A 26,698-nucleotide genomic window follows, 5' to 3' on the forward strand; every position below is an offset into this window, starting at 1 on the left:
TTGGTGTCTCTTATCTTATGTCTATAATCATCGTTACATAAAAAGCACAAGGTCACTCGGGTATATGATTATAGCACAGCAAAACCATTTATTATATTTCATGCCATATGTAATTAATTATTGTAATATTTTATGATATTTTATTAAATTAATAAATCATAAATATATTTAATTATGTAAATATATTTGTTATAGTTTGTATATCGAATCATTAAATAAAAATTATCTTTCGAGCTGCCAAATATGAGCAAAAGGGTGAGTTTAGGACCCTGCGATTCCTATGATGAGTGGGCGGAGTCACGAATGATTGACAGGATATTCTGGAGGCACGGCAGGCGAGTAATCTGGCAAACTGACCAAAGCCACACCGTCACATTACAGACAGCAAATTTTAACGAAATTCCGCCCCAAATCGGGAATTTCATCGCGTTTTGATGCCGACATATTGGCAAGAAAGTACCATCCATGGACTTCCATCTCTGATGATCGTGTTTGAGAGCTGATAATGATGAAGATGAAGCTGCGAGCGGCGGGAGGCGAAAATCACCGATGCGACTTGAATTCCGTTAACGGAACCGATCGGGAGAGCGGCACCGGAGCGGCTCCGCTCGATAAGGAGACGGTGTTCGAGTGGTTCGGCTTACAGCTGAACCCGGCCGGACGCGTAGAACTACTGTGCGGGCTGCTGCATATGTGTCAGCCGCTGGAGCTGCGCTACCTCGGCGCCTGTCTGGAGGATCTGGCCCGGAGAGATTTCACCGTCCTGCGGGACTTCGAGATCCGGGCCAACTGCCCCGCTGATCTAGAGGGGCTGGTGGACGTAAGCGACCCCGTGGTGCTGTCCAAACTGCTAGTTTATTTGTCTTTGCTCGGATCCAAGAGCAGGGAATGCGCCGCGATTCTCTTCAGGACGTTGAGTCGAATGGACGCGGGGATGTGCGGGGCTCTACCGGAGCCGGAGACTGTGGACCAACTGCTGCTGCTCTTCACGATGGGCTCGTTACACCCGGCGTTCAGTTTCCATCAGCGGGAAGAGCTGCGTGCGCAGTTGGACAGACTCCAAAGATGGGTGTGTGTTATTTACCTCTAAATCTGTTACATTACACTAAAAAAATGGCAAAAAATCATGGTAATTTAATGTTTTGGACACGTACCCCAAAATAATATGGAAGTTTGAAGTACCACCCCTACAGAAAAGTCATGTGACAGTACCATGGTACATTAAATGGCAAAACCATGGTATATATATATATATATATATATATATATATATATATATATATATATATATATAAATATACACACACACATATACACACACACACCAAGGTTTTGAAATTCATGTAGGCCTACTATTGTATTTACATGGTACTCCAGGGAATTTAATTGTTCTATTATGGTACATGTTGTCCAAAAACATGGTAGTACCATGATACTTTTCATGTATTGTCTAAAGTTACTAATACAAATGACCAAAGCACTTGGAGAAGCATATACATACCATGGTAAACATTCAGTACCAATAGAAATCAGGTAGAGAATAGAAATTTAAAGACACTAACAAAAAGTACCATAGTATATCATAGTATAATTTGAACATTATGCCAGTAGTACCATACATATTAAAATACCATGGTTTTATCATGTGATGCCATCAGTGCTCCATGGTACTGCCACTTAAACTGACATTACTGGTACATGAATCTGAATAACCTCTAGTTTATAAGGAATTTTTGCTGGATTCCTGTTGGAATTTCTATCATACTTGCGAATCAATCCTAAAGGATCCCAATGAGAGTAAGAATAAAATAAGATCCTACTGGATAAACTGAAACTCCTACAAGATTTCTTGATTTATTATTTAATCTTTAGAGTCTCATTGGATATTGTATAATGTTTATTAAAGTTCTAAAGGTTTTGTACTGGAATAATGTCTTAATGTCGGGCAGTTAAAGGAATCGCATGGTTCCTGAAAAATGTTACCCCTACTGAGATTTTATTTACATTCCATTTTATGTCCTGCAGGTGCCTTTTCTTGTCTTGTTGGGAACCATAATAGAACTTTGAGTTCTTTAAAAGAGGCAGTTTTGTTAAGTTATGTTGAAATCTTGTAAGAAAATTCCCTCTCGGATTGTTTTCAGATACTCGAATAGGATTCCTTTATTTGTTTGTTTATTCATTTTTGACTAGGGACAGCCAGAGGTGTATCATATATCAACAGGATTCATGTGCTCATGTCAGATGATTGGCAGCTGTCAACATATGTTGAGTCACTGACAGGAAAAATCCTGGCAAATACTGTGAACAAATATATTCACCAACATGAATTTAAAAATATTCCATTAACACAGAAACATCCCTTTTTTTGTGAGTACATGCCTGGTTATCTAATGTGAGTTATGTGTCAGCAAATTATAGCACAGTCCATATTCCATCTTAATAGGAATATGGAATGTGCCATCTCAAATAAACAAACCCTTTAATCCAATACAACCACATGATGGGACATTTGCTTTGCTAAATTCATCCATCTTATAGGCTTGTGGGTCAAGTGTGTCCAATTCTATCCTCCCTGATCTCCTTTGATCTCTATGTGAATGACTTTATTGTGGGCTTTGCATTTTGTAAATGAGGCCATGTGTGGGATTTTTCGTTGCATGGGACATCCGCACTCATTAGACTGAATCGGGTCTCCAAAACAACATTCTCTCTCTGTTTATGAATGTCTGTTGTTTGTTGCTGATGTCAAGTTGAGAATGATGTTAATGGTTTAAATGATGGTGATGAGTCGTATACATGTAAGCTGAGGCATTATGCTCAATTGCTATAAAACAAGAGGAAACGAGGGATCACTTGGTTCAATCCAAATTAATTGACACATTTTGAATGACTGAATGTGAATGGCTTTGATCTGGTTTGATTGTGTAAGTGTTGCACCTCAGATGCAATGCTTTGATTGACGCCCCACATTTATTGACGTTATAATGGACATTCTGCTGTCTACTAGATAGGTATTGTCCATTTAAAAAAAATCATACCAGTCATCCACTATTTAAAAATAGTAGGCTATTGTTAGATGTCTGTATGTGTATATATACCTTATTCTAACCTGCTCTGACATGATAAAGTAGGCAATTTTAGGAGACCTTAACGTCATCGACAGTGGGCGTGAAGATGAGTGAATGCACCTTTAACCTGAGTCTTGTCACCTTAGACAAAATGTTTTTGTTGGTTTCTTCACGTAGCTGTATATTAAACATCACATATGGCTGTAGTTTTGTTGATTTAAAGGGACCTATAATGCCCCTTTTACAAGATGTAATATAAGTCTCTGGTGTCCCCAGAATGTGTCTGTGAAGTTTCAGCTCAAAATACCCCACAGATCATTTATTATAGCTTGTCAAATTTGCCCCTATTGGGGTGTGAGCAAATACACACCGTTTTTGTGTGTGTGTCCCTTTAAATACAAATGAGCTGCTGATCCCGGACCCCTTTCCTCATTTCCTTCCTCCAGAAGAGGGCGGAGCTTTAATAGCTCATTTGGTTGCTCAACAACAACAAATCTGGAGAATCTCACACAGCCAAAATGAGGATTGTCAGTAACGGTGTTCAGCCTTACATTGTTCAACCGGAGTCGGACAGTGATGGAGAGACTCAGGAAGTAGTTACAACTTTTAGAATGAAACTGGACATTTCTGAATGGTTAGGAGTTGATTCAACTCATCGTCTAGCATGCGCCATCATGTTAATCTTTTGTACAAATCCAGCATTGAATTGACCCTCGTTTGTGAAGCAGTCCGGCGTAAAATGAGGGCATGACAACAACACTCTACTACAACAACAACTCTTCCTCTTCTCTAAAGCAGCCAAACATGGCCTCACCCCCTTTGTTGTGTGTTCTTGGGGGCGGAGTTTATGTAAATCTTGGGGTTTGTGATATCACCAACCTGGGAACAAGCTCATTGTAGTCCCTACCAGCCATTTGTTGTAGTCCTTAAACAGCGATTTCTGTAAAAGAAAATATCTCCCTTTGCATTGAACTTTGAGCGTCATAACTTTGCAGATGTTGTTTATGCTCAAACAGCAACATTACACACTAACTAAAGTTTAAGAAAAGTGAAATCATAATCAAGGACCCCATTAAAATTACATTTTTGCTTTTAGTGTGGAAAGGACAAAAAAAACACAGTGTACATGAATTCATAATTATAAACTTCAAGTGCGTCTATTTTCCTTTTCAGAAAGTGTGATGTTGGAAATTTATGTGTTTATGCACCTTTTTAATAACTTATTTTTCTTTCGCTGTCACAGAGCCAGTTTTCCAGGCCGGGGTTCCTCTGTCGACACCGGGAGAATGACGTAGACTGGACTCTTTGCAGCAACACCAATCCACACCTCAGCGGCACGTCGCAGAGGGAAGGTATCTCACCTTCGCATGTTGAAAACCCTGTCAGCACAAAGAAAAAAAAAGCCACATATGCAGCACTGTAATGATGATGTTCTTTGATGTTGCAGTGGTGCACATTGAGAAGATCATTCTGAAGGAGGTTTCTATGGGAGGAGACGGCAGGCAGTACAGTTTTGAGGTAAGTTCAAAAACCCCTCAGAGACAGCTGAGTTTTAACACTGACGTTTCATCTAAAAGAAGCTTGGAGAGCTCCAGGATTTTCACAGTTGTGGGAAATGATTTAGAATGATATGTGCCCATAGCTGTCATAACGGTAAGAAAGAGTCTCCTAAGAAAGCAAGAAAAGAAATGTTGGTTGATCTGCACAGAATCTACAGATTTCCACAGAATTCGAATGACCGTATATTAATGATTTGAATTAAATTCTTATTTAAAGTGCCCCGATTATGCTATTTTAAAAGTTCCTAATTTTGTTTTTGGGGGTCTCCTACAAAAGTTTTACATGCGTCCAAGGTCAAAAAATACTTTATTTTTCTCACAATATACATTTTCAGCATATGTTTTTTCACCGTGTCTAAACGGTTCAATAAAGGATTCAGTCTCTCTAAACTCGTCCTTTCCAAGAACCTACTCTGCTCTGATTGGTCAGACGGCCCAGTCTGTTGTGAGTGGTCTACAATTAAAAGTGCCTGTCGGAAATTAAACTCCTATTACCATATCTGAATATCAGCTCCAGAGGCTTCCTCAGCGCTTGTGTAGTGATACAAACAGTAACGATGTTCTTTTTCTTTTTCCCAAATTCAGTTCTTTTTCACGGATTATTGTGCTTAAATGGTCAAATGCACACACAATTGTCATAATGCTCATAGTTTGGAGTTTTCACAAAATACAGTCAGTTTTGTCCTAAATGAACGTAAATAGTTGGGTGAAAACCGTATGTGTATCGGTTTATTGGATCCATGCACTCGGTCTTAAAGGGGACCTATAATTCCCCTTTTACAAGAAGTAATATAAGTCTCTGGTGTCCCCAGAATGAGTCTATGAAGTTTCAGCTCAAAATCCCCCACAAATCATTTATTATAGCTATTCAAATTTGCCCCTATTTGGGTATGAGCAAAAACATGCCGTTTTTGTGTGTCCCTTTAAATGCAAATGAGCTGCTGCTCCTGGCCCGCTTTCCAAAGAGGGCGGAGCTTTAACAGCTCACACATCAGCTGCTCAACAACAACAAAGCTGGAGAATCTCACGCAGCCAAAATGATGATTGTCAGTAACAGTGTTCAGCCTTACATTGTTCAAACCGGAGTCAGACACTGATGGAGAGACTCAGGAAGAAGTTACAACTTTTCTGAATGGTTAGTGGGTAAATTTATGTAGTAGCTGTGGAGTTGATTCAACTCGTCGACTAGCATGGGCCATCATATTAATCTTTTCTGCAAATCCAACTCTTCCTCTTCTCTAAAGCAACCCAACATGGCCTCACCCCCTTTTGTTGTGTGTTCTCGGGGACAGGGTTTATGTAAATTTTGGGGTTTGTGATGTCACCAACCCGGGAAGAAGCTCGTTGAAGTCCCTACCAGCCGTTTGTTGTAGTCCTTAAAAAGTGATTTCTGTAAAAGAATATATCTCCCTTTGCATTGATCTTTGAGCATTATAACTTTGCAGATGTTGTTTATGCTCAAACAGCAACATTACACACTAACTAAAGTTAAAAAAGTGAAATCATAATCAAGGACCCCTTTAAAGTAACAGCAGCCTAAAATACCTGCTGCCGTCTGTGTCATTTATGTTAACAACAAACAACACAAGACTAAGAAAAAATCACCCACTGCTCTTGACTGAATAACTTTTGTAACTTTAATAAAAATCAATTTATATTGAATAATTCAGTGAGGACTATGCAGTGTTTTTGATTATTCAATTTCTGGTAAATAATCTACTGAAAAACATTTTTTAAATTTGTATCTTTGTCCTTTTTCTCCTGTTGTTTGTAATTTGCTTCTCTGTTCATATTGTGAAAAAAGCCCAACCCTATCGGCAGATTTATTTCCAGCATAATCATTGCTAAATATAATAGTTTTAATAATTTTTAAAATACATTTTCTTTTGGCCACACAATGAAAATGATTATTAGCACATCTCTATATCTGCCAGAATTTTAATACTGGTGCATCCTTAATATTTGATGTATTTGATATTATACAGCTATATGGAGTGGGCTTAGAATGCTACGGAAAAGATTAGATTCAACATGAAATCAAAATGGACCCCATTTACTTTCTTAAAGGGATAGTTCACCCAAAAATGAAAATTCTGTCATCATTTACTCACCCTTATGTTGTTCCAAACCTGTATGAGTTTCTTTGTTCAATTGAACACAAAAGAAGATATTTTAAAGAATGTTGGTAACCAAACAGTTGATGGTAGGCATTGACTTCCATAGTAGGAAAAAAAAAATACTATGGAAGTCAATGGCTACCGTCAACTGTCTGGTTACCAATATTCTTCATAATATCTTATTATGTGTTCAACAGAAGAAAGAAACTCATACAGGTTTGGAACAACATAAGGGTGAGTAAATGATGACAGAATTTTCATTTTTGGGCGAACTATCCCTTTAATACATGTTCTTGGTGCTATTTTGCACGTTTTTCCAATAAGAAACCGCCTGGCTGCATTCTGGTATGTTAACACCCACGTTTCATGATTTAGACAATTCCCGAAGGATAAAATCCTACACTACATTTTTTTTTTTTTTTTTTTTTCCCTCATTGAATATCATGTTCCACTCGGAAATAAACAGTAAAGTAAAGTTTGACTTTAAAACAATTTGTTGTATTTGTGCTTATGTGGTTGGTTAAAAAGAACATTGATGTAGTGTAGGTGTGAATCAATTCACAGTTAATCACAGTTAATGTCTTTGTAGAAGCTGTTGTTTTAGATTTGCATAGATGCTTTGCATTATTCATGGTGTTAAAAAGACCTTAAATGAGCATACACTCAGCCTCTATGGCTCCAGACATGTCCTGAAGGCCGAGCTACGCTCTCAGCTATGTACATGAGATTCCTGTCTCTCTGGGACAAGTGAGGAAACATGCAAAGCCTGAGCTGTAAACATCCGGTTGTTGATACAGAGTTGACAGCCTTACCAAAGAGGCTTTGGCTCGGCTCACAGTGAGAGTATGGACCAGTGCCAAAACAGTTGGGGAGAGAAAGAGAGAGAGGCCTGACTGAGAGAAGTGCTTTTCTTTTCCTTTGCTTAATGTATCGTGTAATTTTTAGGGGTGAAAACTGCCCCTGGAATCCTGCAATATTGTTTTATAACAAAACCTGGGTCATGCTACGATAAATACCCTTTGAAAGGCATTGTAGTGTACCAAGCAAAATATGAAAACAAGATGATCATCTCACAATGTGTCTGACATAAATGACGAATGAATAATGAGTAATTGCATTTTTTTGAATAATAGTCTATTTGGTCAACACAATTAAATTCACAACCTATTATACTTAGGCCTTATTTATACATGGTATTAAAGGGTTAGTTCACCCAAAAATGAAAATGTCATTTATTACTCACCCTCATGTCGTTCTACACCCGTAAGACCTTTGTTCATCTTTGGAACACAATTTAAGATATTTTTGATAAAATCCGATGGCTCAGTGGGGCCTCCATTGCCAGCAAGTTAATTTACACCTTCAAACGCCCAGAAATGTACTAAAACATATTTAAAACAGTTTGTGTGAGTACAGTGGTTCTACCTTGATATTATAAAGCGATAATAATACTTTTTGTGCGCCAAAAAAACAAAATAACGACTTTTCAACAATATCTAGTGACGACCGATTTCAAAACACTGCTTCGAATCTTTTGCTTCGAATCAGTGATTCGGATCACGTGTCAAACTGCTGAAATAACGTGACTTTGGTGCTCCAAACCACTGATTCGAAACATAAGATTCGAAGCAGTGTTTTGAAATCGCCCATCACTAGATATTGTTGAAAAGTCATTATTTTGTTTTTTTGACACACAAAAAGTATTCTCATTGCTGAATGTGGTTGAATGTGTTCGAACAGCCACAAAAGACCACCTGCTCTTCGCCTACTGACCTATCGTGTAAACATTGTGGGAAGCACCCTAGCCAGACGGGATTTAAACTTTGTTGGCTGAAGATTTGGTTTGAAAACAAAAAAACATACCAAGCACAATGTTCTCTTACCATTTCTGATTTCTAACGTGCACTCACTGCGTTTGGCGTGGTCTTGCCGCTGTCAGAGCAGAAACAAAAGCTCTTTTTCGGTCATCTTTGGTGCGTGTATATGTAAATTGCGGGAGCTTATTTTATCCATTAGATTGAAAGATATGAAAAAAGCCCATACATTTACCCGCCCATAGACCCTCCCCTCGAAGAAATCAGGAGACAATTGGTCGGAAGTGGACAAAAGAGACAGATTGAAATACCATGTGTAAACAGGTATGTGTCTGAGAAAATTAAGCGCTTGAATTTGTCCATGGACCATTTAAAGGTGGTTGGAGGAGAAAAGATGAAAAATAAGAGCTTGAAAAAGATAAGTCATATCAGACATCAAGCAAGTTATTATCCAGCATCTGTCAACTGGTTTTAAGGTGTTAGTCTTTAAATTGACGGCTAGAACTGCTGCTACAGCCATACTCATTAAGACTGGCATCTTTAGCTGTTGCGTTATGGCTCATTAGGACATTTCACACTTGAAATAGTTAACCCTGGGTCATTCTAAACCCCAGGTAATCCTGGGTTATCTTGCTTCACTTTTCACACTGCTCATAATTTACCCAGAGTTAACAATTAATCTTGGGTATTCACACTGTACGTTCCTAAACGCTGGGTTAACGTTCTTATTTGCATATTTGCGGTGTCATTGATTGGATGAACGCAGCACGTGACCTGTTTACACAACTCTAGCATTGCGATTCCTCGTCTTGCCGACTGTGCTATGGCGTTTATACTGAATTGGCATTTCGGACTATAAAGGTAAGAATGAAACGGTCTCTTCTTCACTAAAATTGTCGTGGTTTCTGTCAGCATTTGACTTTTCCTCTCAAACGCTGAATTTCTTGTTTATATACAATGCGCAGTGTTTCCGTGACTGTCCATATCACGCAAATATGAGTACATGTTTGGTTGTCTGTTGCGTGTTGTGTTGTGTTTTTAGGATGCATGTACAGTTAAAACTAGTTCCACTTTTTAAAATGGCTTTGACAATTTCACTATTAATCAGGTCTTGTAAAAGGTCATGCGGAACTGCCTGCCTAAAAGTTACAGACAGTGTGCGAGTGAAATTGTCTTTGACAAGTAAATAAAACATTACTTGACTGTTGGTTCGGCAGTATGCAACTATTCTGTTTCAGGAGCTAAATGTTCAGTGACAAAAAAATCTTCATTTATTACAAATAAACAGAATTTCCATAACAGCCTGTCTGTTGTGCTGTTGTTCAGTTTTCATAACCTAAAGGTTGTTTGGAGGCTGAAGTGGGAAGGAGACGTATTGAGGACACCCGTGAGGACATCTTTTGCTCTACTCTCCCCAGGATATATTAAGATAGAAAACAGTGCTGACAGATTGTTTAAAATCACAATCACTGTCACTTTTGTTCATTATCATCATAAACAGCATAAATGAATGCTACTTCACATTATTAAACATGAAATGTTTTTATTTTCAGTGTGAACATAAAAACATTAGACGCTGTGATTTGTGCACTGTCGGTCCTGGTTAGTACGTGGTGTTATTCCAATCCAGGATGAGTTCACCTCATCCATTCGAATCAAAATAAGAATTGAAGGAAAAAGAAAGTATTATGTGTTCTTTCCCAAATTCGAGCCACTACCTTTTCTCTGTCCGTCTTGAAGTCTTGTATTCCAACTTAATGTGAGTTGCATCCCAATCAGAAATCCCCATACATCACTAGAAGACGGATTCTCCACCCTTTCCCAGGCTTACCACTGAACCCTGACCACCTGTGTCTCGCCAAACCCTACGATTAAGACATCAGTATTCACTGGAGAAGCAGACGAAACAGCGTGCCAGCCCTTGTTAAGGCTAAAATATTTACTCAGCGCGATTGGCTACCCGGGTGTTGAAAGAGCTGGTTTGGAGTTACAGATAAACACTTCAACACTTTCTCTGTTATCTGAGATAGAGGAATTGCCCCAATTACAGACATCATCTAATTGAGTCTTTTTGAGTGGATATCTGCCAGAACTTTCACAACGGCTGTAATTCATTTGGACGTGTATTGTGTAATTCTACCCAAAAACAGACTACAGTGAAAACCGTTCCTCTCTTCTGTAAATCCACAAACATGAAATGGCTTAAGAGACTATCATGGTTTTTGCAGTTAATGTTATTATATATATATTTATATATACACAGAACGGTTTGTAATCGTGCCGTGCTGAACCAGGCTCAAGTGGAAACACAACTGGAACCGTTCCTTACCATTCTAAGAACCATTCAGCAAGACGGTGGAAAAGCGGCTATTGATTCCATGGGGAAAAACTGCCATATAGATATTTTTAATATTATCTCATAATATGGCAGTAGGTATATTAGGCTGCTGTCACTTTAAGACCTTACGCAAGGATCCATTATACTGTTACGTATGCGTTTTCGTTCTCAACTGTTTACGTTCACTTAAAACATAACTGACTGTTTACACATGAATACTCACCAAGACCGGCATTTTGACATTATTTTGTGTGTATATGACTGTTTAAGTGCAATAAGCAATAAAAAAGAACTCCGTTTAGTACTGAGAGGCACTTTGGGTGTGAGCACAATATGTGGGAATGAGTAAAATTATGCGCAATACGCACAATCCCATGCACAAATTTGAGTAACACCAACAATATTCATCCAGAGCAAATGAAACGAGTGAGGGGAGGCGGGTTTGTGTGTCAACTCGCTGTCAGAGAGATGAGAGAGAGAGTAAGCGCAGCTGGTGTTGTGTATGTATTCTGCGGAAAATGAGTATTGGAAGCGTTTCAGATATTTCAGTAACAATATGTATCAAAAAAACACTATTTTTGACAACACTACACTTAGTTTATTTCAGATGACTTTTTAAAAGACTACAATTGAAAAATTTATATATTATATAACCAATAATATATTATATATTAATATATAGTATATTATAAATAATCTTTTGTAACATTATAGATGTCTATACTGTCAGTTTTTATCAATTTAATGCATCCTTACTGAATAAAAGTATTAATTTCTTTAAAAAAAAAAAAAAAAAAATCTTACTGTCCCCAAACTTTTTAACCGTAGTGTAGGTTAAGGTATGTTAGTTATGCACGTTTAAATGTTATTTTTAGTTTAGCACCGAGACTTTGATTTCTTTTCTACAAAACTTTTTCATGAGCTGAAGCCTTTTTGAATTCATTTAAACAGATTGAACGCTAGCGGTTGAAATGCTAAAGCATAAAAAAGTGCAGTGACCCAGTTTGGCAGGAACAGATTCTGGGCATACGCCCCATGCTGATGTCATTGTCTTTATTTGGGCTGGTTTAAGTATTTCAGGTATGCCCATATTTCAATGGGAGATTCCATTGGAGTATTTTATTTGCCTAACACACCGTAAGCTTTGAAAATGAGCTAATAGTCTAAGAGCTCAAATGTTCTTCTCATGCTGTAATTTTAACCCAAAGTATTGGAATATTTGACTGAGGACAATGTGAAGAAATCCATGTTAAGGCATCGGTGGCAAGTGGACAAGCACAGTTAGTCATGTCTGAGTGAAATACGATGAGCTTTGGGGAATCCAAGAAAAAGATCCATTATGTTCAGACTGATGACAGCAGCACTGGTCAATTCTCACAGAGCTTCTCTTCTGTTGCAGGTGAAATGGTCAGACTCTTCATCTACTGCTGTCACCAAAACTCATCGTGAGTTGGAGGACTTTCTATTAAAGGTGAGCAGAGAGACATAGGTCTTTGGTGCTGTATTTTGTATTCGTTTAGTCACGTGGATCTGTCGCACATGCCAGTGTGCCCACCAGTCGGGCAAGATGCCACCTGGCCAGACCAGCAATGGACATCCATCTGTTTCTGTTTCTATTTCCCTCTCTCTGGCTCTGTTTAAAATGGAATACTAGCGTTCCGCATACTTCATTATGTGTACTTCAGTGTTATTTTAGTATTAATATTTTGAATTAGCTTTTATTTTTATATTTTCATTCTTAATTTTAGTTTAAATTTTAGTAATTTTGTTGTGCGTTATTTTTATTAGTTTTAGTTAGCTTGATTTTTAATTTTAGTACCTCAAATTAAACTTATTTTAGTTAGTTGCCAAGGAATCATTTCTAAATTTAATAAGTTTTTCATCTAATATTTGTTTTTTATTTCAGATTTTTTAATTACTTTTAGTTAAAAATAACAACATTAATGTACTGCATGCATACTACCTTTAAAAATATTGTTCCAAACAGCATTATGCAAAGAAATGTTTCAAACAGTAGTATGCCAAGTTATTTTCACATGAAATTAGCACATTATAATTTTGGAAATGGTTATGTTTTTGTGTGTGTGAGAGAGAGAGTGAGAAAATGACATTCCAATCAAATTACGGAATCAAGGCTCAAGACATTACACTCGAAATGGAAGGTCAGGTCGGGCACATTGCATTGTGGGAAACAGTATTCCACAGTGTGGTTTGGTTGTGCTCTGCACATTTTGTGTAAAGTATATAGTTGGGTCATCTGGGTTTTCTATGCATACAGAAAATTCTCATACTGTGCAAGGTATTCATTTTGCAAACTGCAAATGCAGTATGCGCAGTAGGGCTGCACGATATATCGTTTTAGCATTGAAATTGTGATGTGTGCATCCGTGATAGTCACATCACGTTATTCCGTACGGACCAGAAACCACGGTTCAAAACGCACGTGATTCTTAGATTAAATGCAAAGTTTGACCATCATAGGGGTTATGCGCAATCTAACTTCCATATTCTGTAAAACAGTTCAGATCGCTTTCGGTTTAGGTCTTTTGTATGTGCTTCATGAAAAAATTTGCTGTTTTATTTAAGATAATTTAAAAGAAGCGGGCAAAGATGAGCATAACTGATGTCCCCCGCATATGCTGATTGATATTTAAAAGCTTTTTTCGTTTTTCTTCTTCACACTAACATTTAGATATTTAATAAAACACTAGGTAGTTTCGCTGATTACCTTAAAAGTCCATAGATATGCCATCATTTCATACTGCTGTTAACACTTTCTCTGACAAGCGGATGCAGTGAGACCAGTTTTCTGGTTTGGTCATGTGACGTTCGACATATACCCTATACAAAAGTTTATCATTTGAACGTATTTTAGGTCCGTTCAGTGTAAACATTTGAGCGATTTTAAACCATTTGATCACACGAAGATGCGAAAGAGAACTCAATTCTGAATGTGCGGCTGTTTTCTGTGCGCACACACACACACAGAGCCACGCAGATGCACGTGAACACCGAATGGCCTTCTCTTTTGCGTCTATTTGTGCCTGAACGAACACACATGCAAAAAAATTTTCAAAATGCACGTAAAACATTGAGTATCCTCATTAACACAGTTGCTTGTATCCTAGGTGAACTAAACAATTGAGAAAGAAAAACGGACGTGTAACAGTATTTTGGATCCACGCATTCGGTCTTAAAGTGACAGCAGCCCAATATTCCTGCTGCTTTCTGTGTCATGAATGTTAATCAAACAACAAAAGAAAAAGAGAAAAATCACTTTTGTAGTTTTGACACAGATTTATTATATTTCATTTATACAGTGAGGACTGTGCGGTGTTATTTTACATTTGAGTATTCAATTTCTGTACCTGAATACTGTTAGATTTACCTGAAAAATATAAAGCACTATTTATTTAATTTGTATCTTTGTTCTATTAAATTTATCTATACTTGTAATTTGTTCATTATTTTCTGTGTGTATTTACTTACCTACAAAATCACCCCAATCATCTTAGAATGATTCATTCTTTCCAAATTGAGCTATTCAAGTCATCTGACTTTTTTTTTTTCATATCGCAGAAAAACAAAATATCCCAATGTCGTTTTTTTTTTTTTTTTTTTTTCCCAAAATTGTGCAGCCCTAATGCATAGTATAGTAGTATGCCATTCCAAATAGCCTCACTCTTTCAGTTTAGTATGCTTTATTGGCATTTTGTCACCTGCTTAGCTGTAGACAATGTAAATTGTGCAATGTGAGGTAAAATAATCCCTTAAACAATCCCTCTGTCTCTCTAGCTTCCTAAGGAGCAGAGCCCTGACGGCTTTGAGAAGGGCATCGTCAGATTACTCAGTCGTGGAGATCAATGTGAATCCAGAGAACTGGAGAGAAACCTCAGGTGATTCTTATTTTAGTGTTGAGTGAATGTTGGGGAACATTACTTTTAAATGGAACATGTTACATTGCGTTACTCCTAGTGCTGTCAAATCGATTTATCACGATTAATCGCATCTAACATAAAAGTCTGTGTTTACATAATATATGTGTGTATATATATATATATATATTATACCATTTTTATATATATCATATAAATGTAAAAATACATATACACACATATATTATGTAACCAACCTTTTATGTTAGATGTGATTAATCGCGATTAATCGATTTGACAGCAAATCCTTACTTTTGCATTCCTTTTCCTCAGCTTTTAGTTACTTGGGCTTTCTATCTTTTCCAGAACGGAACGCTTGTACATGTTATCGTACAATTTGTTTTAAAGTGTGAGCATGAGGTAGACATGGTTAGGAATACTACAACTAACCCAACCCAACCTAAATCTATCCAGTCCCTCTTCCTGCCTAGAAATGTTCAAATTATATAGCAGTATGCAGATGGTTTTAAATTCTTCAGAGATTGAAAGATTTCGATAAGTTCGTCATCAAATTGTCAAAGGGAATCAGTGTTTCCTTTCTTTTTTTTGTCACATGAAACAAAGTGTCCTTTTCAAGTCCCACAACACATGGCAGTATTTAGGTCAGTAACACTGATGTCAGGACCAGAGGGGATTCTACTTCCTGTAGCACAGTTTAGATGCAGTCACAGATTGTGCTCGTCTGTACCAGCAAGAAAAAATGGATGTTTTAATACCTTTACCTCTCTCTCTTGTTCATTTGCAGGGAGAAGTTCCTGTCTTTATCACAGGACGTCCTTCAGAGATGTGACGTTTCCAGGTTCTTCCTGTCTGATGCTCCTGTACTGCCATGTAGCCACTGTGAGGAACCTTCTGACTGGCCAATCGTAGAATGTTATCAGTTGATGACTGAATGTTAAAAATGACCAAATATGAGCTTTTTATTACACCTGTCCTGATCTTTCTTTGTAATACTTGCCCATCTGCTCCTCTCTGCAGGTACCAGTGCGCCCGTGACCAGAATCCATCAGCCTGAACGTGGTTTCTCCGAGGACTGCTCCGAGACTTCCAGCCTAGAGGAGGGTGAGAGAAACAGACCTGTCAGATCTGCCCTAGAAACACACGCCAGCACCATTACAAGTGCTAATGCTGTACTGACTGCTACAGCCTCATCTGTGTCTTTTCTCTTTTACAGATGTGGAGGCTTACAGTGTCAGAGCTGCGGGACTGAGGTAGACCTTCATTGAACAAATTAATATTTGTATTCAGCAAAAATGCATTAAACTAATCAAAAGAAGAGACAGTAAAGACATTTATAATGTTACAAAAGATTTCTATCTCAAATAAATGCTTTTGGTCTTTCTATTCATCAAATAATCCTTACACAAAAAGTATCACAGTTTCCAAAGAAATATTAAGCAGCACAACTGTTTTCAGCATTGATAATAAAAAGGAATATTTCCACTGAAGACTGGAGTAATGCTGCTGAAAATTCAGCTTTGCATCACAGGAATAAATTACATTTTAAAATATATTCAAATAGAAAACATAGTCATTTTAAATTGTAATAATATTTCACAATAATCTCTTTTTACTGTATTTTTGATCAAATAAATTCCATCTTGATGAGCATAAGAGACTTATTTAAAAAAAAAAGAAGAAAAAAAAAAAAAGTTTTTAATGGTAATGTATCTATTTAATCATTTTAAACCTAACAAACTTGTGAAATGTTTTGCTTGCAAAGTGTGCTTGTGCAATCTTTTTTTAAAATGTCTGAAACGTTTGATATTTTATTGTCTAATTCAGTGACATTCATATATTAAATGTGTCTTACATATCCAAATAATTCTGGGGCCACTGTATGATTAAAATCAGGTCTGTCCTGTAAGGATCAGTAGAAATCGCATACTCCCCGTCTATATAGTAGGCCAAAAACAGGATGTGACAAAAGAAGTATGTGCGAATTCACAGTACTCATAAAAGAGTGGGCAAAAAGTACCCAGATGAGATACCACTTCTGGTGAGATTTTGAAGTGTGCCATATGATGGACACTTTACTATCCCATGAGGCAACAGGAGAGGATTTATGAATGGCAGTGAAGCGACGCAACTGACCCTGGTAGGTCACATGATAATGACAACGTGGCAAATGTAGTACATCTAGATTACATTCATACTACACACATTCATCCTGCATACTTTTTTAGCGGTAATTATTCAAAACAAGTACCTACTCAAGAGAGTATGCGATTTCGGATGCAGCCTGTGTTCGTGGCCTTCTCTCGTCACATAATCTGTCTTCCTCTCCCTGTAGTAATCAGCGCTCTGAATGCCAGAGGAGAGGAAACTGTGAGCAGAATGGAGAGAGAGTTTGGAAGAAAGAAACTGAATTGGAACAGGTGAGACTGTAAATTTTTTTTTTCTCTCTCTTTGGTATTCTTGGAATGGCATACTGCTGATAGTGCTTCTGCAGTATGTATACAGTGGACACAGTGCACAATTTTTAATGCATACTGTCTATAATGAAATACTGAATCCTACAATTCAACGTAGTCAAGTTCCATTTTCATAAGTTAGTAATGAACTGGGAAGTAATTCCCCAGCAAATCTTTCAAATCTTGAATCACTGTTTGATTGGACTGTGAAAAAATGTTCTTTCTGTCAAAAGGTTTTTGCATGGAATTAAAAATATGCAGTAAATATTGCTGCATGATAAATCAAAAATAAAAAGGTTTATTGGTTTAATGGTTGAAAATTATGAAATTAAGACAACAATAATTATATTGTAAATTTACAGTTTTAATGTAAAATATTTTTTAATAGATTTTTTTAGTGGTCAAGCGATTTATCGTGATTAATCGCATCCAAAATAAAAGTTTGCGTTTTCATAATATACGTGTGTGTGTGTGTATTTATTATGTAGATATAAATACACACACATAGATGTATATATTTAAGAAGTATTTACCTGTGTGTGTGTGTGTATATATATATATATATATATATATATATATATATATATATATATATATATATATATATATATATATATATATATATATATATAATTAATTAATTAATCGCTTCCAAACGTTTATTTTGGATGCGATTAATTGTGATTAATTGATTGACAGCACTAATTTTTCAATTTTTACACTGACATTACAAGAATAATATTACTTATTTTGTTTTTTTTTAGCATTTTTTAAGTAGTAATAATAAAAAAGAATTATTATTATTATTATTATTATTATTATTATTGTTTTATAGCAATATTCACATATTTATAAAATCACAAATCAATTTTGTGCCCTACAAACAAGCACAAGCCTGGATGTTTTTTTTTTTTTCATCCAGTCGTTTTTTTTTTTTTTTTTTTTTTTTTAAATTACAATCACCATTTTCAACAGTAAAATCGCAAAAAAAAATTCCTCCCCAAATCATGCAGCCGTAGCAGTAACCATTTTTATTTTTGACACGAGGACAGGGCACTGCTCACCGAATTCAACATGCAACCTAATGAACTAATGTGATGACAGTGTAGCATACTTGCACATAGTTCACACGTAAACTATTTTGCATACTATTTAAAAAACAAAGTAACATACAGTTAGTCATTGTAACAATTTGAAGTAATGCACAGATCTTTTTAGATATGTTTTGCTCACACACTCTCGTTCTGTCTCCCTGCAGAGCTGCACCAGTGACAGAAGAATCTTCACAGCTGGACAGAAGAACAAAGGAAGATCAACTGGAAAAAGGTACACAAACACACACATACACTACTGTGTTGAATTTCCTTCAGATTGTAATGTTGGCCTGGTTTTTATGTCTGAACTGGCAAAATTTTAAAACGAAATGATGTACACAGAAAAAACAATTTAAGACAGTTTCTTTGTACTCACTGATGCAGCAGGAGTGTTTATAGTAATGGCTGCTGTATGGCTGTTGTATGTTTTCAGGGATAGAGGCCGGCGAGTTGTTGGTGTCAAGAGTTCTAATGGGATCCAGAAACCTTCTGCAACACTGATGATCAACCAGGCATCTTGCAAAGGTGTTTGTGCCATGGCTAGAAAAGTGACAAAATGATAATTATCAATATATGTGCATCTCTAAATACATTGTCACGCATACATGTACTACTGCCTTACAGTGACCTACAACCCTGTTTACTCCTATCCTTTGGTTTCTAGACACAGGAAGGGACCGGTATGGGGGGGACACATCATCAGAGAGCTCAAACTCAGTGCCATCTAGCCCTGTTCACCAGAAGAGCCTGGAGGACCAAGGTGTGTTACATTTCTTATACAAGTTATGTTTTTGGCCTTTTTATGCCTTTATTGGAGAGGACAGTATACAGGACAGACAGGAAAGCACGGGCTGGAATGAGGGGAACGGGATCGGCAAAAAGCCTCAAGCCGGGAATCGAATTTGTGTTGACAGAGTTTCAGTTGCGCTAAATGTCAGAACACTGTCCATGAGGCGATCGGCTGTTGCATTTCATTACACTGCATTTATGCATTCAGCAGATGCTTTTAGCCAAAAGACTTACAAAAGAGGAACAAAAGCAATTTGTCAAAGAGCCAGCAATATTCATAATATACAATGCCGGTTTTATTAGACAACTAGATTGGGAAGTAAGCTAGAGAAGAGGAGGAATGCAAAATGTGTTGTTCAGAATGTGTTTTTGAAGAGAGATTTCATCCAGAAAATCTGTAATATACTCATGCTAGGGCAGTATATCGAGTTTGTACAATATATTGATATATTTTTTATAAACTATATAGGATGAGGCAATACCGTTTATATCAGTATACAGTAGTTTGATATTACAAGCGAATCTGAAAAATAGCGGAGGACGCAGAGTGAGTTTCTGTGAGGAAAGTGCTAATCCAATTTGTCCTAAACATGAGACATTCTTTATATTAAGGGCTTCAAAATAATTGGTAAGATATAGTTAATGCATATAGTTTAGTGTGGCTTGCCCCGTCAGATGCTCTTACAGATACTTGTGCTGTTTAATGTATTTTAAATATAGCATTTTCCTTAGTACATAACTTACATTTCACAGGTATATTCTCCATCTGTAAATGTTAGAAAGTCATGCAAATATTTACATTTTGCTGTCAGGAGTGGACGAGCCTTATGCAAACGAAACTCCACAGATTTCAGTGAACAAGCGCCGCTGCACGCATGTGCTCCAAACAGAAGAAGTGCAATAATTCTGACTATTTTGCTAAAATATTTGTTGTTGGACATTAAATGTGCCTTTAACTGTAAATTGACTTTTGTAATGGGCTAATCAAATGTTGGCTAATATAATTACTAAGATCAGATTGAGTGAATGTGTGTTCCTCTAACCAGTTAACATTTAGTCTGTGCTTTTGTTTTTATTTTCATTTTTAATTTAGTGATTTTAACTTCTGCTTTACTTTTGTTTTTAGATTAATCACATCCACTAAAAAGTCATTTGATTTAATAATTCTAATCTGTTGTCAATGATTGACATTTTTAATTGATTATGTTTAAACTTGATGTGTCTATTCAGATACTGAAAGTCAGTCGGATAACTCAGCCCAGGAACCAGCTGAAAAGACTCCCCTCGCAAAAGGCGTTGGCGGGAAAGCAGTTGCCATGGTGAATCCATTAGTTGCTGAGCCCCAGAATGTTCAGCAGCCGCCGCCTTCAGTTGTGGAGTTGGCGCTGACCGCGTGCCTCCCCTACTCCCTGCAGTACAACACCACCCAGAGGGACACTGGGCAGGGTAAGATAACCATCACCATCCCACTGGCCCGAGACCCGGGAACATCATCGGCCAGCGTTCAACCACAGCAACAGCCACCGCTGGGGGCGTTCAGCGTCCTCTCGACCAGCCAGTGTCCTCTACAACCCGCCAACAATCCCGTCAAAACAAACGCCAAGGCCTCCGTTACTGCCAGCGCCCCTTCCAGTTCCTGCCCTCTCTCCAGTAGCCAAGTACCGGGACCTTGCCCCACAAGTGTACCCACGCACACCCCAGGGCCGGGGCCCCTGCCAGCCCCCGCGGTTACACACAGCACCGCTCAGAGCGATTCCTTGTCCTACATCAACAGCTCCAGCCTGCCAGTTACCCCACAGGCCTGTGGGACACAGCAGCAGCAGCAGGGGGGCTGCAATACCTGCGGCTGCCGTGGCACCTGTGGGGGCAACGGCACCCACCAGACACCCAGCTACTTCCTGCCACCCCAACCTGCACGTCAGATGTTTGGGCCTCCTCCTCCTACCTTCTTCCACCTCCCTCCGTCTCTATGCAACAGTTTCCCCGCCCAGGGTCATCAGAATAACGGGACACCTCTGCCCTTCTACGCCCATAGCGGTCCTCCTGCTGCGTTTCTGCACGCTCACTCGGATCACATGCTGGCGTCGCAGGCGGGCTACAGCCTGCCTCAGATGCCCCCCTTCCGTCGCTTTTACCCACCTGTCTTTCCACCAGTCGGCTTGATGTCTGGCGGAACCAACATGAAGAAGACCAACAACGTGTCCTGCTATAACTGCGGCATGAGTGGACATTACGCTCAAGACTGTAAGCAACCGTCCATCGACGCCGGGCTGACAGGTACGATGATGGCAGCAATGCTCTACACAAGTATACAAACACAGATGTGAATTTTCTTTTTCTTTTTTTCCACATTCCAATTTGCAAATTTTGCACATCATCCCCATTATCTGATTGGTTCTTTTAAAAATGTTGAATAATGAACAAAAAAATGTAGTAATTTAGCTAATACTTAGGATGTAGTAAGACGTATCATGACCATATTCCAGGATGACAAAGTCTACATTCATCAGGCTCAAATTGTGAAAGAATGGTTGGGAGGGAGCATGAAGAATCGTTTGAATTGGCATGAACTGGCACCTCTGAGTCCAGACCTTAAATTCATTGAAAGTCTTTGGGATGTGCTGGAGGAGACTTCACAGAGTGCTCACCTCTTGCATTGTCAATACAAGATCTTGACCAAAAATCGAAGCACCTCTTGATGAAAATAAATGTTGTGATGTTATTAACATCAAGAGGTGCATCAGTTTTTGGTTTTTGAGTCTAGCGTATTTATGGCAAGCCATTTTAACATTTAATCTTTAAAACGTACTAGTATCTATTTTCATTCTACTAGTACTTATTTTTTTAGATACTAGTATCTATTACATTAGGTACTAGTACTTAATCGTTTGCTACTAGTGTTTATTCTTTAGGTTACTAGTACCTTTTCAAAGAAACTAGTACTTATTTATTAGATACTAGTACTTGTTCCAATAGTGTTTAGTATTTAATTACACTTTACTTAAGAAAAATTAGAACTAGTACTTATTTTTTTAGTTACTAGTAACTTTTTAGACCAAAGATATCCTGAATGTAATAGGTACTAGTACTTTTTAAATTAACTTTTCTGCTTAGTATGCTAATAATGCAATGAATAATAATGAATCAACAACATAAGAGAGAGATTAGAAATAAGGAGATGGCACTAGAGAATATGATGATATGAATTCATTCATTTTTAAATTCATATATATATATATATATATATATATATATATATATATATATATATATATATGTATATATATATATGATATATAAAATGTAAAATGTGAAAGTTATAGAGAAATAAGACACCTATATTTTTTATTTATTTATTGTTTTCCCTCTTTATGCAATTATGTTTCATTGTTTGGCAGTTCTCATGTTTCTTTGATGTTATTGTTCATTCATTAGCATTGTTGTACCAGTGATTCACCACTGTCATCAGGTGAATTCGCTGTATTAGAGACACTGACCCTTAAAAAATGGTGCAGAAAACAATGAATGTACAAGTGAAGTAGTTTTACCAACAATAAGACCATCTTCTGTCTCATAGAAAGAGCGACTATTAAAATTAAGAGACGCATCATTCTTAATGTGTTGCATTTTAATATTATAGGGGCAACATAAACCTTTTTTATTATCAAAGGGCCTTACTCATAAATATAAATTCACAAACTGTAGAAATTTTTAATCTTCAAATAGCTGAAATATATTTTGAGTAGGCCTATTTTACAGCGAGAAGGACTCTAATTTTGACATGCCAAGAATTGATCATTCTCTGATGCAGATAAATACTCATTTTATTTTTTTTATTTTAAGGAATTATAAATACTCTCCAAAAATTCAGAAACTCCAAAATCTGCTGTGCTGGATGTCGTGGTTATTATGGTTGTTTGAGCGGGTATTGTGGGTATTGTGGCTGGAGTGCATGAACTGGTTTCTGGATCTAATTAACTGCCAATAATCAAATCCAAACAGTCAAGTATTTATGATACTGTACATCAAAAAAAAAAATGTCATATTAAACATATTAAACATTTATCTTTCCTTGTGTTTTCATGCTAACAAATTAGTAAGATAAGCTAACATACGAAGCCAGTTACTTACAATCAATTTCATTCAGTATGTTTATGTTAATATATTGTATTACCATGTGAACTCTGATTGGATGGTTGAAATGTACTCATGTTTATGTAATAATCTGTTTGATTGAAGATATCTCCAAATACATTTTCACTAATTCCTTATGAGGTTCAAGATATCTCCGAATGAATAGGTACTGGTAGTTATTCTGTTTTATTCTTCTGACTAGTAATTATTCCAATAATGACTAGTATCTTTTTAAATATTACTAGTATAAATATTCATTAGATACTAGTACTTATTAAATACTATGCTTTTCATTAGATACTAGTACTAATAGATACTAGTAGTTATTCATTAGGTAGCAGTACTAATTTATTAGACATCAGTATCTTTTGTAATTGTCCTAGTCACAACTGCTTTTTTACTCCTCTTATGTTATGCCTAGTCAGAATGGCCACTTTATATTTTATAATATATATATATATATATTAATATATATATATATATATATATATATAAATTTATTTATTTATTTATTTATTTTACTAGTAACAATTGGAATAAGTACTAGCGTATATAAAAATGTTTACTAGCATCTATTGAATAAATACTAGTAGCTAATCAATAAGTACTAGTTTCTAAAAATATAAGAACTAGTATCAAATGAATAAATACTAGTATTAATAAATATTATCTATTTAATAGGTATGTATATCTAATAAGTATTAGTATCTAATAATATGTACTAGTATCTAAAAAAAAAAGTACAAGTACCTAATGAATAACTACTAGTATATTAAAAAAATATATGTACTGGTCACAATTGGAATACAAGTCAAAACTGAATAGTTCATATCTGAATGACAGATCCTCATAGAAGTCAATGGCAAATTTTGAAATGTGTTAACAGTAGTTAGTAGTCACTATTGAAATAAGTACTGTATCTAATGAATAAGTACTAGTATTTAATAATAATTATTAGTATCTAATAAATAAATACTAGTGTCTATTTTATAGGTACTAGTATCTAATGATTGAGTACCAGTAAATAATAAATAAAAACTAGTATCTAATGAATAAGTACTAGTATCTTTTAAAAAGGTACTAGTACCTAAAGAAAAAGCACTAGTAGCTAATGAATAAGTACTAGTATCTAATATAATAGATACTAGTATCTAAAAAAAATAAGTATTATAGCATGAAAATGGATACTAGTACATTTTAAGGATTAAATGTTAAAGTGGCTTGCCATAGTAGATTTGAATGTAGAACGTGAACGAGATTTGGTTTTGTTTTTGTTTTTTTATGGAAATGCCTTGTGACGCAGTAAACCAGTGTATTGCATGTGCGTGGCTCCGTTTTATATATTTAAAGGGATAATTCACCCAATAATGAAAATTATGTCATAATTTACTCACCCTTATGTTGTTCCAAACCTCTATGAGTTTCTTTCTTCTGTGGAACACAAAAGAAGATATTTTGAAGAATGTTTGTAACCAGACAGATGACGGTACCCATCAACTTCCGTAGTATTTTTTTTCCTACTATGGAAGTCAGCGGGTGCCGTCAATGGTCTGGTTACAAACATTCTTCAAAATATCTTCTTTTGTGAACAGAAGAAAGACACTCATACAGATTTGGAACAACATAAGGGTGAGTAAATTCTGACATGATTTTCATTAGTGGGTGCACAATCTTTTTAAATGTTCTTTGTGTTGCTGTGAGCTGTGGCAGTAAAAAACCTCAAGGGGGCGACAGTTACATACCGATATCTGTGCTTTTTGTCCACATACTTGTTTCCAGCTTTATTCTTCAGCTCCCTGATGCGTTTAGCGCTCATACTGACACATTTCCGTATGTTTCAGGTGGTTTCCGGCTGAAGTACGTTGCCCCAAACTCCTCAGAAGCACTTGACAAAACCGATTGACAGCAAGCAGGGGACCAAAGCCCTGCCAGCCAGCGATTCCAGAGACCCTTTAGATGGAGTTTGTTCTGTTTGTATAAGCATCCTTGTTTGGAGAGGTTTGCTTTAAAAGAGCCAATGCAAACGACACTGATGACAAGACAAGTTGCTAAACTTAATGGGTTCTCTTAGAAATTAAATTATCTTAATGTTATAGCTTAAGTAGGGCGGATTGCAAGAGGATTTTTGTTCTAGGTCCAGAATAGTTCATTGTTGTCAGAAGGATTTTATACAAGCTGAGGTTCTCATTAGCAGCGTCTGGCGAAGTTAATGAGAAAAAGAAACTTGAGTCCTGTAGTGCAGTATTTCTTTTGTTTTCTGACACGGGTTAATCTTTATAGGCTTTTATACATGCCACGAGAGAAAACGACAAGAAAAAAATATTGTAAACATATTTTGGAAGTTCTTGTTTTGTTATTGAAGATGAGAGTTCTCTTTCTGAAAGCAGAGAGGAAGTTTTTGAGGGCTTATGATGATGCTCTTATGACATTATACGCTGCTGGTTTGCCCTGTTCTCTTTCTGAACGTGATGCACTACAACTGTTCTCCGAAAAATGTGAGTCGGGTGTTTAAAATGAAATGCACTGAAATACCCAGATCTGCAGTACTGCCTCTCATTTACACGCTCTGACCACTAGAGGGCGCCACAGTTACTCATGTCAGGAGACAAAATCCTTCATATATGTTCATCCTAAGCCTATAGCACTGTTCAAGGAAATTCAAAGGTAATTTTGACACAAGTTACTCTCTAACCAAGAAAGAAAAGTTATTGTTAACGTAGGACAGCTTTGAGCATCCATAGTATCTTGCTTGTGTGTTGAAAAAATTGTCGGCGAATTGTGAAGGCGAACATTTGTGCCTATTGCCATGCAAGCAGCTGGAAGTGTGTTGAAAATAATTTCAAAACTCTTAATTCTTTGTGTTTAAAGTACATATTTAAAATTGCGACGTTGTATTTCTGAAATATTGTTGCAGTTTTGCCAAAGCAGCCCTAACTTTTTTTCTTTTTTATATACTATATATATATAGGAAAAGCAGATTTGGCATGTTTGTATTGAGAAAATACATGAAAGGATTTTATTTTGATATTTTCATGAGATTTTGATGAAGGGCTCGAGGCCTTTAATGCTTGTCCAGGAGTTTTTAGCACATTTATGGTTAGTAACATGCGGTGGAGAAGACGTGTGTTGCAGGTTTTTAAATGTGCTTTCGTTTGGTTTGGTAAATTGTTACTAATCTGTAAATAGACTCGAAAGGGAGTTAACTACTCGAGGTTCAGACCATGTCGACTGTATTCGTTACACTTTTTATAGATTTATGAAGCTGTACTGTATGAACGAGGTTTGATATCTGCCTCTGAATTTACGTTTACTGTATTTCATATGTAAATGTTGATTAATCTGTACTGAGAGGGCAAATTAATCTGATCACATTTGCATTTTTTGGCAAATTGATCATTTATGTCAAGAAATATTAGCAATAAATATCAAAAACCCA

General features: G+C 36.7%; 1 protein-coding gene across 1 annotated transcript; it reads left to right on the plus strand.

Annotated features, from left to right (window-relative positions):
- The first annotated feature begins 469 nt into the window (after positions 1–469).
- Positions 470–26,698, plus strand: zcchc2 (zinc finger, CCHC domain containing 2). Its single transcript, XM_051911770.1, has 14 exons — positions 470–1,069; positions 4,312–4,420; positions 4,516–4,586; positions 12,296–12,367; positions 14,692–14,792; positions 15,577–15,671; positions 15,810–15,893; positions 16,006–16,042; positions 17,125–17,209; positions 18,504–18,571; positions 18,773–18,864; positions 19,004–19,099; positions 20,359–21,405; positions 25,104–26,698. Exons 1-14 carry the CDS (start codon positions 506–508, stop codon positions 25,163–25,165), a joined length of 2,583 nt encoding a protein of 860 aa, XP_051767730.1. The 5' UTR covers positions 470–505; the 3' UTR covers positions 25,166–26,698.

This window comes from Ctenopharyngodon idella, chromosome 2 (genome assembly GCF_019924925.1).
Source record: "Ctenopharyngodon idella isolate HZGC_01 chromosome 2, HZGC01, whole genome shotgun sequence".
Taxonomy (NCBI): Eukaryota; Metazoa; Chordata; class Actinopteri; order Cypriniformes; family Xenocyprididae; genus Ctenopharyngodon; species Ctenopharyngodon idella.

Bases quoted from the DNA above. Each gene is read 5' to 3' on its own strand.
- zcchc2 (XM_051911770.1), top strand. From the start codon at position 506: ATGATGAAGATGAAGCTGCGAGCGGCGGGAGGCGAAAATCACCGATGC. The intron at 17,210-18,503 runs GTGAGACTGTAA...GTCTCCCTGCAG, and splicing joins AAGAAACTGAATTGGAACAG to AGCTGCACCAGTGACAGAAG. The intron at 19,100-20,358 runs GTGTGTTACATT...GTGTCTATTCAG, and splicing joins GAAGAGCCTGGAGGACCAAG to ATACTGAAAGTCAGTCGGAT.